This window comes from Melanotaenia boesemani, chromosome 2 (genome assembly GCF_017639745.1).
Source record: "Melanotaenia boesemani isolate fMelBoe1 chromosome 2, fMelBoe1.pri, whole genome shotgun sequence".
Lineage (NCBI taxonomy): Eukaryota > Metazoa > Chordata > Actinopteri > Atheriniformes > Melanotaeniidae > Melanotaenia > Melanotaenia boesemani.
In genome coordinates, this window is record NC_055683.1 from 33812836 (window position 1) to 33824851 (window position 12016).

At 37.2% G+C, this 12016-nt stretch overlaps 1 protein-coding gene across 1 annotated transcript; it reads left to right on the plus strand.

Moving 5' to 3' along the window:
* On the plus strand, window positions 1–11536 carry ppp1caa (protein phosphatase 1, catalytic subunit, alpha isozyme a). The gene is made up of 8 exons (XM_041967553.1): window positions 1–158; window positions 457–567; window positions 5058–5189; window positions 5441–5671; window positions 5754–5858; window positions 5948–6171; window positions 6560–6694; window positions 8170–11536. The coding sequence occupies exons 2-8, from the start codon at window positions 513–515 to the stop codon at window positions 8284–8286; spliced, it is 999 nt and encodes a 332-aa protein (XP_041823487.1). The 5' UTR covers window positions 1–158; window positions 457–512; the 3' UTR covers window positions 8287–11536.
* The last annotated feature ends 480 nt before the right edge of the window (window positions 11537–12016 follow it).

Sequence of the window (12016 nt, forward strand, 5' to 3'; positions counted from 1 at the left end):
CCTCTTGTGCTACCGTAGACGCTTGCTATGCCCCTCTGTTAAAGTTCCAGGAGGAAGAGCAGCGACCTGGACAAACCAGAAAAAAGGGCCAAGACTAAATTGAACAAATAAACAGATATTTAATTTACCAGGAGGATTGGGATCAGTTCGAAGAGAAGGTTCGGGAGCATTTTAAATAATTAATACATGTTTTAATATATATGTTTATTCATCGAACCAGCTGCGGTTCAGTTGTGCCGCTGCTACTTTGAATGTGTAGCTTATGCTACTTGGTTGCTAGCTACAGCTAGCTACCTAGCTAGCCTAGATAGCCCAACCTCGGATAAGCTCATAGATCATCTCCCTGTTCTGCTAAGTACCAGTGCGAAACATTCGGTAGCTAAACGGTGTGAAATATGACGTGCATCGTACTCAACATTTGGTAAATCACTATTTTTTCTCTTTCTTTATTTTAAGGAGCAACACGGAATACCAAGGTCTTTACTTCCCGATAACGTCAGAAAATAAAGAAAATGGCGGAGCCGGACAAATTAAACATCGACTCTATAATTCAGCGTCTCTTGGAAGGTGAGGAGAACCGAATCCGATATGTATCAATGTGGTAGAAATTGATGTTGTAATTTATTGGTTGGGGCGAAATGTGTTTTCCAAATACAAGATATGTCAGTAAAGTTAAAGGCGGTTGCAGTATGATAAAGTAGGCTACTTAAGATTACTCTGCGCGCAGCCTCAGTGGTTGGATTTCTCTTATTCTTTTTTGTTCGAAGCTCGTCCAGCTTATTATTATTATTATTATTATTATTATGAACGATATAATTCAGTCAGATTTTTTTTTTATAGCCAGTTCTCCGTATCTGTTGTCTTTGGAGATCAATGTGTATCCACAAATCAAAATTAAATGTGTGGCATTACAGAAATTTATTTGAAAAAACAAAGATCACACACGCAAATCATGGATGCATGCATCTCATGCATAGATGGGTTGTACTGGGATTTGCTGTTTTGTAGTTGCATGACAAAGAATTGCCATGTGGCACTGCTGATATAGCATCTGTACATCCTTGTCATGTGCTTATCATATCAAAGAAAAAAATTTAAATAGTTATAAAACCTTTTGTATCTTGTGACAGTCATGCAGATATATTAATTGTGCATATCACAAAGTTATTGAAAGCATGTTAAGATAGTCTTTAGTCAGATGTGTGGCTTTATTGTTTTCTAAATCTGAGTGATGGAGACTATGAGTGGAAGATCCTGAATTCTAGCTGTATTCTGTTATGATTTGCTATGTCATGAAGGATGTAAACATAAATGGGACAATTTCATCTTGAAGTTATAGTTTGTGTATTGGGGGCAGTGAGGACAGCAAATTGGATCACAAATCTTGTCTGACCAACTATGCAGTTAAGCTCCTCAAGTAGTGATAGGCGTGCCATATTCCTTAAGTCTTTTTCTTTCCAATGAAAATTTTAAGGTTCTTCATCCAGGATTCACTTAAATTTAATGAGGATATAATAGCTTTAAAAATGTGGCCTATATAAAGAAGTGCCTAAAATGTAAAACATAACTATTAAAAAAAAATCTAACCTCATCTCTCAACAGATCAAAAGACCCCCCAGAAAAAGCCCCACTGATTATAAAGCTAGTTTAGTTTTGCCCCCCCCCCCCCCCCCCCCCTTTTTTTTTTTTTTTTTTTTTTTGCAGGTGTTTCATTTCCTAGCTTTCTGCAGTAAACTTTTAGAAAAGTTTGGCTCTGATATGCTGCTTGTTTTCTCAAGAAACCTTCAACTGCAGGGTGAGGACAACTAAGCTAAATAGTGCTTGATGTAGGAACAACCATATGAACGAATGCGATTGAAATGAAAACTGTTTTAATTCCTGGAGGAAAATTCTAATGTTATAAGATGTATGAATTGATTAAGGGAATACTAGTACATTTTTAAGAGAATAAAGAGTTGGAAATGTAAAACTTGAATTAATAAAAATGAAGCATCTTGAGAACATCTGGAATTGCAACAAACAACATTCTCAGTGAAAATGAGTAAAATGAATAAAAGATTTGTCCAAAGCACCTAACTCATTGCCTTAAGGTATTATTTAAAGCTCCAAAAGAAAATAGATGAAGGAATCTTTAACAAGCCACAATGTCAAAAATAATTTTGACCATTTTATGAATGGTGGATACACAAACTTTCCCCTAAACTAATAGTTTTAATATATTTAACCTTAGTCTTCAGCTTGTTTACCTTCTTCTGTAAAGGCCCCGCATGATCAGCCTTAACTGAGCTGGTGGTGGTGATTGGGATTATACACAAATAAGCACGTGCAGTCAGATTGCCTCCAGGAAGTTTGACTTTGACTGTGGAACATGCTGCAGTGTTTTGTACATCAGCCCTGATAAGGGTGTCTGCTCAACGCAGGAAAAGACACAAGCCTGATAGTGGCTGTATTTATATCCTGTTATGTAACTCACTTGACCCTTTTTGTGGCACCTGTGGTTTTATTACTCGGAATAACAGGTCATCACTTTTTACCTTATAGCCAATTGCTCAGTTTAAAACAGGACTACCAGAGTCCCAAAAGTACATGTCCCACTGCAGTTGCTACATTCAAAGACTGCTAAATCATCCTGTGCCATCTCAATCACAAATGTAAACAACAGGGTTGCCCTCCCGCTTGCTGACTGTGTTTTGAGACCAAACCAATTAAATGTGTTTGGATAATAAGCAGTTTCAATTGGATTACTTAGTTTATCTTGAGCTAATAGAACTCTGGGGGCGCCATGTTAGTGGCATGTCTGGAGAGCGTGACGTCACATAAGCCAAACCAGATCACCTAGCATTGACCCAGGAGTGCTGAACCGCATCAACTGTTGAGTCCACCACTCCTGACAGCCGACAGCTTTCTGTTGTACCGGTCCAGCTCTTTGTTTTGGGCGTCCTGATCAGTGTAACGGAAAGCCTTTTGTCTGCACTCCTCATGATGGGCTCACTGTTGCCCACTAGCTATGAGGCTAACTTTGGAGTAAGCTCTGTCAGGGCTTAGCCTTCTATAATCCAGGTTTAAAGCAACAAGCAGCACTGTGGTATTTATATCTACTTTTCACTGCCTTTTGTCGTCCGCTCACAATAGCGCCATTATTGCATATCCATTTGGGGATTCCTGCTTTAACCTTTGCATTCATTTTTCAGTTTCAGGCTCATTGTATGTAAAAAGAAGTAAAAAGGGTATTTTTTTCTGAAGTTAAAGATAAAAATTAATCCATTACATCTGCCCTGTTACATATTCAAGCAAATACTAATTTCATTGTGATCAACAGTAATGTACCTGAACCCTATCTCTGAATGTAATTATTTGATTTTAAAAGGGTTTGCGTTTCACTGGATATCCATTATTTGTGGTTATCATAAGAGTGTATACTTACTTGTTTAAATATGCAAAATTAGTGAATTTGAGTGCTGTTCTATCATTATAACCAGAAAGAAATGTTTTTTTTTTTTTTTTTTTTTTAAGAAAGATGTACAGATACTTAATTGATCCTGTGTGGTTAAAGTTGTGAAAGGGAATATCTTTTTCATTGAATGGACAAATCCTTTTCATCGACCCAGCACCCACTGCATCAGGTATAGATGTAGTCTGAGTGGTAGATGGTTAACACCGATTTAGTCTACCAGAGAGAGCTGTCAGATACTATCAACGCTCTAGGTAGTGTATCTTTTTTTTTATTAGTCCGTGTAGAAATAGTTGGGGAAAAGACTTTTTTGTTTAGTAAGCTTGTTTCTTACTGTTGGGAGGTGCTTAGGCATCAAGTGATAAATGTACAAATGTGATTGATTCTGTCAGTGATGCAAACAAACCCGATTCCAAACTGCATCAGTAGCATTTTGCATGACTGCACACACAACTTCCTGAGATGTAGTTGTCTTTTTTTCCCCCCTCTTTTTAAAGCCATGACCACACATTTTTTATATTATGTGTGACAAAGAGAAATAAGTTGCCATGAAAATAGATTAGTCTCAGTTGTTATGTCTTATTAGGGGCGGCAGTGGCTCAGGCGGTAGAGCAGGTCGTCCAATGATCGGAAGGTCGGCGGTTCGATTCCCGCTCCCGCAGTCATCTGTCGTTGTGTCCTTGGGCAAGACACTTAACCCTCCTTGCCTCCAGTGTTGGCATCGCTGGTGTATGAATGTGTGGATGAATGTTCGGTGATGGTCGGAGAGGCCGTAGGCGCAGACTGGCAGCCACGTTTCCGTCAGCTTGCCCCAGGGCAGCTGTGGCTACACATGTAGCTTACCATCACCAGGTATGAGTGAGGAGTGGATGAATAATGGATTCACACAATGTAAAGCGCTTTGGGTGCCTTGAAAAGCGCTATATAAATCTAATCCATTATTATTATTATTATTATATTTTGGCTTTGGTCCTGTAAATGTGAAAACGCAAGATAAGCAGACACTTTACAAACCTGCCGAGTTCTTGAGAATACAAAAGTGAAGAAGTGAGAACAGAATGTAAACGCCATTATTACATAATAAATGTTTCTGTCTGATTTAAGGTTTATTACAGCCTTTTCTTACCTCTCAGTTGACCAGAGGGAGTGTTACAAATCGTTGTTTCTAGCGGTGCATGCTCAGAACACCTTATTAGTATTTGTGTTGCAGCAGTATCATCTCAAAGAGGAAGTAAGTTTCAGCTTTCGCCTTTGAAGGAAAACCCGATAACATTAAGCTAGTTCCCACTGATCATATCTTATTGCTTAACAGGCTCAATTTTTTGTGTTGTGTTTGTAGCTTGTAATATCCAAGTGTACAGTTCAATATCACCTCTAAATGATGCGAGTACCTGCTGAAATGGCTGTTAGACTGAACTGCTAACAGAATTTGACAGCATTTGGCTGGTGGGAGGTGTTAACTTTCCAGCCTGGTGGTCTGGTAAAAAATCCAAACATCACATTTCATTGCTTTATGCCAATCTTTCTTACTCTTGCTTTGAGTAAAGGTTTTTCTTTGTGGTTTTTGTGTCTATGTCTAAAATGCGTCCCATCTCTCTTTTTACAGTCAAGGGGTCTCGGCCAGGAAAGAATGTTCAGCTAACAGAGAATGAAATCCGAGGCCTGTGCCTCAAGTCCCGAGAAATCTTCCTGAGCCAACCAATCCTGCTTGAACTCGAGGCTCCCTTAAAAATCTGTGGTGAGTTTTAATGAACTGAGGGGGTCAGTGAGTTTGACTGCAAGAATGGGGAGGGAAAAAAAGTCCCAAGAAGCTGCACAGTTGATGAATTCTGTTACATAAGAAAATGTGCTTTATGAGGGCTGCTTAAATTATTCACTAGACGGTTTGCTCATATGTAATGTGGGGTTTATTCAGCTGATAGCTGTTAATGTTGCATATAAAAGCAGCTGCACTGTGTTGAAACTGTTCTTCTCTGCTGCCCCCTACAGGTGATGTCCATGGTCAGTACTATGATCTGCTGCGACTCTTTGAATATGGAGGTTTCCCTCCAGAAAGCAACTACCTGTTCCTGGGTGACTATGTAGACAGAGGAAAGCAGTCACTGGAAACTATCTGCCTTCTTCTTGCCTACAAGATCAAATATCCAGAGAACTTTTTCCTGCTGCGTGGCAACCATGAGTGCGCCTCTATTAATCGAATTTATGGCTTTTATGATGAGTGTAAGTACAAAACAACTTCTAAATTGTGAAAAATCATTATACTTATTAAGCAAACTAAAATTTTTCTGTTTTCAATTCATAGGTAAGCGACGATATAACATAAAGCTGTGGAAGACCTTCACAGACTGCTTCAATTGTTTACCTGTGGCTGCCATTGTAGATGAGAAAATATTCTGCTGTCATGGAGGTGAGTCATGTCCTTAGATGATTTTAAAACGACCAGATATTGAGAAGCAGACTAAAAAATGTGTGCTTTCTCTGCATCTCTCCCTCCAGGCCTCTCTCCCGATCTTCAGTCGATGGAGCAGATCCGCAGAGTAATGCGACCCACAGACGTGCCTGACCAGGGTTTGTTGTGCGACCTGCTGTGGGCTGATCCAGATAAAGACGTACTCGGCTGGGGTGAAAATGACCGTGGTGTCTCCTTCACATTCGGGGCAGATGTGGTGGCCAAATTTTTGCACAAACATGACATGGACCTAATATGCAGGGCACATCAGGTACTGTCTACTTTCTGGTGTGCATGTTGCATGAGACTGGAGTTCACATAAGCATGCTTTGGTTGTATGCAACATAGCAAGAGTGGCTCAGAGACTTAAAAAAAATGCCTGTCTGCATGTTTTTTCACTTAATGATTACATGTCAGCACAATGAAGGGGCTCTTATTGGCTTCCTCTTGTATACGAAAGCCTTAGCTTGCTAGAATCTGGAAACCTTGATAAGCCTTTTCTTAAGTGCTGTATGTAATAATGATACATCAAACTTTTAATTGGTAAGATTTTTATTTTATTATTTTTTATGATTCTATCATGATGTTTCTTCTGAAAGGTAGATTATATATCAGATTATCCTCTGCTTTGTACTGATGCCTCTATTTTCTGTCCTAAGGTGGTTGAAGATGGTTATGAGTTTTTCGCAAAGAGACAACTCGTCACTCTGTTTTCAGCTCCCAACTATTGTGGAGAATTTGACAACGCTGGTGCAATGATGAGTGTGGATGAGACACTCATGTGTTCCTTCCAGGTACGTTAAATACAGCCTTTTACTTTCTACTTTCATCATTGTACAGCATGGCTGATTGTGACAGTTGTAGTGGAAGTTTGGCATAAATGTATGTGTAATAAATATATATATCTATATATATATATATATATATATATATATATATATATATATATATATATATATATAAAGTTACAGTCATATGAGAAGGAACTTACACTCTCCTCTCATATTTGGATCTTATGTATGAGGGAAAATAGTCTGGTCCTTACTAAACCTTAGAATTTGGTATATACAAACTCAGTTATTTAATAAAAACTAGCACATTGCCAAATAAGAAAAACACGAGTGTTATTATCTTATGATCATACAGAGGCAACTGTTCAGGCTGGGAAAGGTTTTAAAGCCACTTCTCTAAGCAAAGTCCATCTGCTACAGTGTGAAAGATTACAAAATATTTAAGCCAGTCTTGGTCTGTACAGGAATGGGCACCCAAGGTCAAACAGTGTTCAGAGAAATTATTAAAAAATAAACATCTCAGTTTTTATAGGCCTCAGTAAATGAGAAAAGTCATGACAGTTCAATTAGGAAAAGACTGAACAAATACAGTTTATTTGGGAGAAAGCTTTTTTTTTTTTTTGTTTTGGTTAAAAAAGAACATGGCAGCACAACTTAGGTTTACAGATTTGCATCTGAACAAACCACAAGCACAATGTTCTTTGGACAGACCAGACCAAAGTGGATGTTTGCTCATGGTGCATAGTGTCATGTTCAGTGAGAACTAACTGCAACATATCAGCACAAACACCTCATGCCAGCTGTCAAAGGGGGATGATTTTGGCTTGCTTTCTAGCCACAAGACTTGGACACCTTGCAGTCATTGACTTGACCCTAAACTTCTATTTCTACCAAAATATGGTAGAATCAAATGTGAGGTCATCTGACTGTAGCTAAATCTGGGCTTAAACTGGGTCAAACAACAGGACAGTGACCCCCAAACACAGCAGCAGATCAACAGGAGAATGGCTGAAAAAGGAAAAAATAAAACTGAAGTGTTGCAATGGCCAGTCAAAGTCCAGACCTCGGCTGCGGGACCTTAACAGAGCTGCGGATAAACAAATCACAGGAAAGTCAACAAAGTGAAGCAATGTTGTACAGAAGACTGGACCAGAACTCCTTTAGTGATCCCTCACATTGTTGGAAAGTATTAACTGGATTATAGTTTATTTCTTACAAGTGTTTCTGCAAATATTCTAAATCATGGAGTTTTTTTTGTTTGTTTTTTTTAAGCATGGTTTGTGATAAAAACAAATGACCATGTAAAATATATCCTGGCCAGATCAAGATGATTGTCTTTATTTAAAATCTTAGTTAAAAGGTGTACTGTCTTTGTCACATGAGTGAAAAGATTGATCACTAATAAATTATTAAAATGACTGTTTTCCTTTACAGTTTATCTTCCAGGCTAATGGAGATCTTCTGTTTCTGTCTCATAGATTCTAAAGCCTGCGGATAAGAAGTTGTATCCTTATGGTGGAGGAGGAGGAATGGGATCTGGCAGACCGGTCACCCCTCCACGAAATTCAGCCAAGGCTGCTAAGGCCAAGAAATAACACCCGCTGAGTCTCCATTCCTACGACTTGCCACCCCTGTTGGCCCAACAGTCTTTTTTTTTTTTTTCTTTTTTTTTTCCTTCCTTCTACCTCCCAAACTTTTTTCTCCATTGTCACCAAATGGCAACAAAGAAAATAAATGTCCAGGGTTCATTCATGCTCTATTTTTTCCCCCTCTACAACTAATTTTATCTATTTGTTTGCATATTTGCGTACATTTTTTTTGTGTGTATGGTTAAAAAAAAAGTGAGTGACACAGAGGGTGTTGCTGTCTTCTGTATGTATGTTTTCATTTACCCACCATCCTTCACAACCTCTGTTTTGTTTTTGCTGTCATTTGTAGAGATGGGTTCTGCCCGTTCATCATGCAAATTCAAGCCTGGCTGCAGAGGGTAGGGAAACAAGAGAGAGGGGAGCTTTGTCTGTTTATGTTAAGGCCAGCCACTGTTTATTGCTAAACACAAGCTTTTGTACATCATGTTTCAGAGTTTCATGTATGCCTGTATGATGGGTGGGTTGGGTGAGGGGGGGGGGTATTTGGGGATGAAGTTGCACGGTCAAATGCTAACGGCACATACCACACACTGGGTGCACAGGATCATTATATGTGCAAGTGAGTTGTTATCTTAGATGGATTCATGATATATATTTTTTTCTTCCCATCTATGAAAATCAATTATTTGAGATCATAATCATGAGATGACATAGATGTTATGTACATCTGCTCTTTTTTTTTTGTTTTTGTAGATACTTAAAACCATGTTTTGTTTTTTTTTTTTGTTATATTTTTCATTTTTTTCTTTTGTTTTGCTTTTGTTTTTAGTTCACTTGAAGTTGAAGATGAATAAACATTTATTTGAGGTATTCCATCATCACTTTGTGTTTGCTGTTTTGTCATTTGACATTGTGGCTGCTTTTTATGGCTTTCATTGATTCAGCATTTTGAAATTTCCTGTAAATGAGACTATATTTAAAAGAAGGAAATGAGATTTTGGCAAAGGTTGTGCACTGGAAGAGGCTTTTTCAATCTTATTTTTTTTAGACAACAGATTTTTTGCCAGGAATAACCTAAATATATACAGGTATTTTTAAATTATTTGCATCTGAAACATAAGTTCATTTAAGTTTCAGAAGGTGACTCTGTCACTCAGCTTATTTTGTATTGAAGATGTTAAGCAAATATTTTCAGCAACCATCATCATGCAGTCCCACAAACTGATACTGAATCTGTGCTGAACGATGTATGCATATATAGTCTTTAAGGAGAACGTGGGCAATGTGTATATTTAACTGTAATTGAAAGGAGAAAAAATGTTAAACCGCTGCTTTGACTTCCAGTTCAAAGTGCTTCAAGATTGTTCATTGTAAAATCAACAATTGGGTTAATTTGATTATCAAGCTTAAACCAAAGGGTTGCTGGTAAAGTTCATGAGGAAAGGGTATTAAATCACTCCTATTTATTTCATTTTTTTTTTTTTTTTTTTGTGGGGGTGAACCTCGCAGTGTGTATGGGTAATACATGCAAATCATAGCTAACAAAAAAAAACATGAATATACTGAAGATAATCATGTACAGAAAATGACCATTGAATTTAGCTTAAAGTTTAGGACCAGCTGCTGCTGTTTAGGGTCAATAAATAATTTTCTATGCTCTGTAAAACTTCTGCATTCATGTGGAAGTACTTGCAATGTTTGTGATAGCATTTATTCTAAATTTCTCCAAGTGTGTTTTCATTTTTTTTTTCAGCTGCTTGCCATGGAAATAAGAGCCATAAACTAAATTAAATTTATGCTCTCAGATTATTCAAGTGAACAAACTGTGATCCCCCCTCAGACACAGTAATCTCAACTAAAACTATATTCCAAAAAAATTAATTTTGTTCTTATTTCTATACCTTTTGAAATGGAAATGATCTTTTTTAATGTTCCAAATGGTCCACTTTGCATTTCTACCACTGTGCATTATGTTTGGCTGGCATACAGGGTGTTCCCAGTGAAAGCAGACCATAGTTCAGCTCAGGCTGTTGCAACTGGTGAATAATACTTCACTGCAATGTTTCAGGGTCTCTCCCTGCCCATTTCTTGTAACCCAAACACTCTGTCTGCCCTGTTACATAATTGGTGTGTCTGGTTTTATTTGTCTGCTGTCTATCCTCATTCTTTAGCCCTCTGTTTAAATATGAAAACATGCAGCCCTGCGGATTGCGAAGCCAAAATGAGAGCAGTTCACAAACACATACTTAGGCGGAGGGTGGAAAAGCTGGAGTTCAGCCATCATACTCCCCCTGTTTTTGTTTTTGTTTTTTTGTTTTTTTTACCATTTACTCAGCCTCAGCTTGTTAACTTGCTACTTCAGAAGATAATAATGATTTTATTATAAGATGTTTATTGATATTTTGTATGGTTTTCTAACAATGAGGATATGGTGCAGCACTTCACTGCACATGTGCATGAGATGAACAAAAGAAATCACTGGTTCTCATTATGTGCTCGTATCCAATTCACATCCAGTACGATCAACTCAGGAAGTGAAATTTAAATATATAGAAATTAAGTGCAATGCTCCACATTTAAAGAAAATATACATGTTTAAATAACATTACTGCAGATGATGTAAGTCAGGGTACTTGTAAAGTTAAAAATGTAAACTTTAAAATGTACTGGCAGACTATGTTCATGAGGGAGCAATGTTCAAACTGTTGTTGAGAAGGTTATTTATTTTTATTTTTAAGTGGCCCTTTTTGTGGATAAAACCTCATTTAGAAAATTGTTAAAACTCATTGGTATGAAAGCTGATTACAATCAGTGCTGACATTTTTGTTAGTTAAATTAAAGGAAAGCTGAATATGTACAGATACTACATTGTGAATAAATGATACTATAAAGGCTACTGTCACTCGTTTCCACAACCATAAAAACCTCTGATTAGGAAATTTTCCAACTGCTTCTGAATAGATGTTACCTCCTAATGTCTGCTCTCAAACCGCTAGTTTCCATTTTGTTTCTACTGACAAATTTAACCTTAGATACTGCAAGCTTAATAATATCAGTGTAGGGTTTTTATTAACCAGGGATGCTTTCCAACATGTACTGTCACTGGGTAACAATAATATAATAAGGTTATTGCAATTAAGATTAAATAGAAATTAGTGGCTTTTTTTTTCTTTTTAATTTGTATTTAATTTGTTTTCAAGTCAATCGGATGGTCTCTGTTCCAAGGTATAAATAAATTATAGACTTTTTAAAGTTGTGTGTGGTTCTCCTTTTATGGTAAATGTGAAAAAAGGAAGCAAGTGTCTCAGTTTATCACTAAATTGAAAGCCACAACAGTTACAGAAGACATATGCAATGGGAGTATGTCATTTTTACGTTTTTTTTTCTTCTCTCAAGGTCACTTTATTTTTATTTTTCTCTATGTACACATATAATCATACATTTAATGCAATATGACTCAGACACCATAATGAGACACTACATAAAAAGAATATCAACATAGCATGAACTGGTTGTCTTCATGCCTTGAATCTTTCCTTCTTTTTTTTCTTCCACAATAACTTGATTAATGATTTTTTCGTGGAATGTTTTACACCATTTGAGTTATTTAAGACCTCTAAAATTAGGTAATCACTAGTCAACCCTTGTTGACTCGTGTATCAGATTTCATCAGAACTATTAAAAAGATTAAAGGATAATAAATAAAGGATGAGTAACTAAATGTCAGGGCGTAACT

Bases quoted from the DNA above. Each gene is read 5' to 3' on its own strand.
- ppp1caa (XM_041967553.1), top strand. From the start codon at position 513: ATGGCGGAGCCGGACAAATTAAACATCGACTCTATAATTCAGCGTCTC. The intron at 5,672-5,753 runs GTAAGTACAAAA...TTCAATTCATAG, and splicing joins TTATGGCTTTTATGATGAGT to GTAAGCGACGATATAACATA. The intron at 6,172-6,559 runs GTACTGTCTACT...TTCTGTCCTAAG, and splicing joins TAATATGCAGGGCACATCAG to GTGGTTGAAGATGGTTATGA.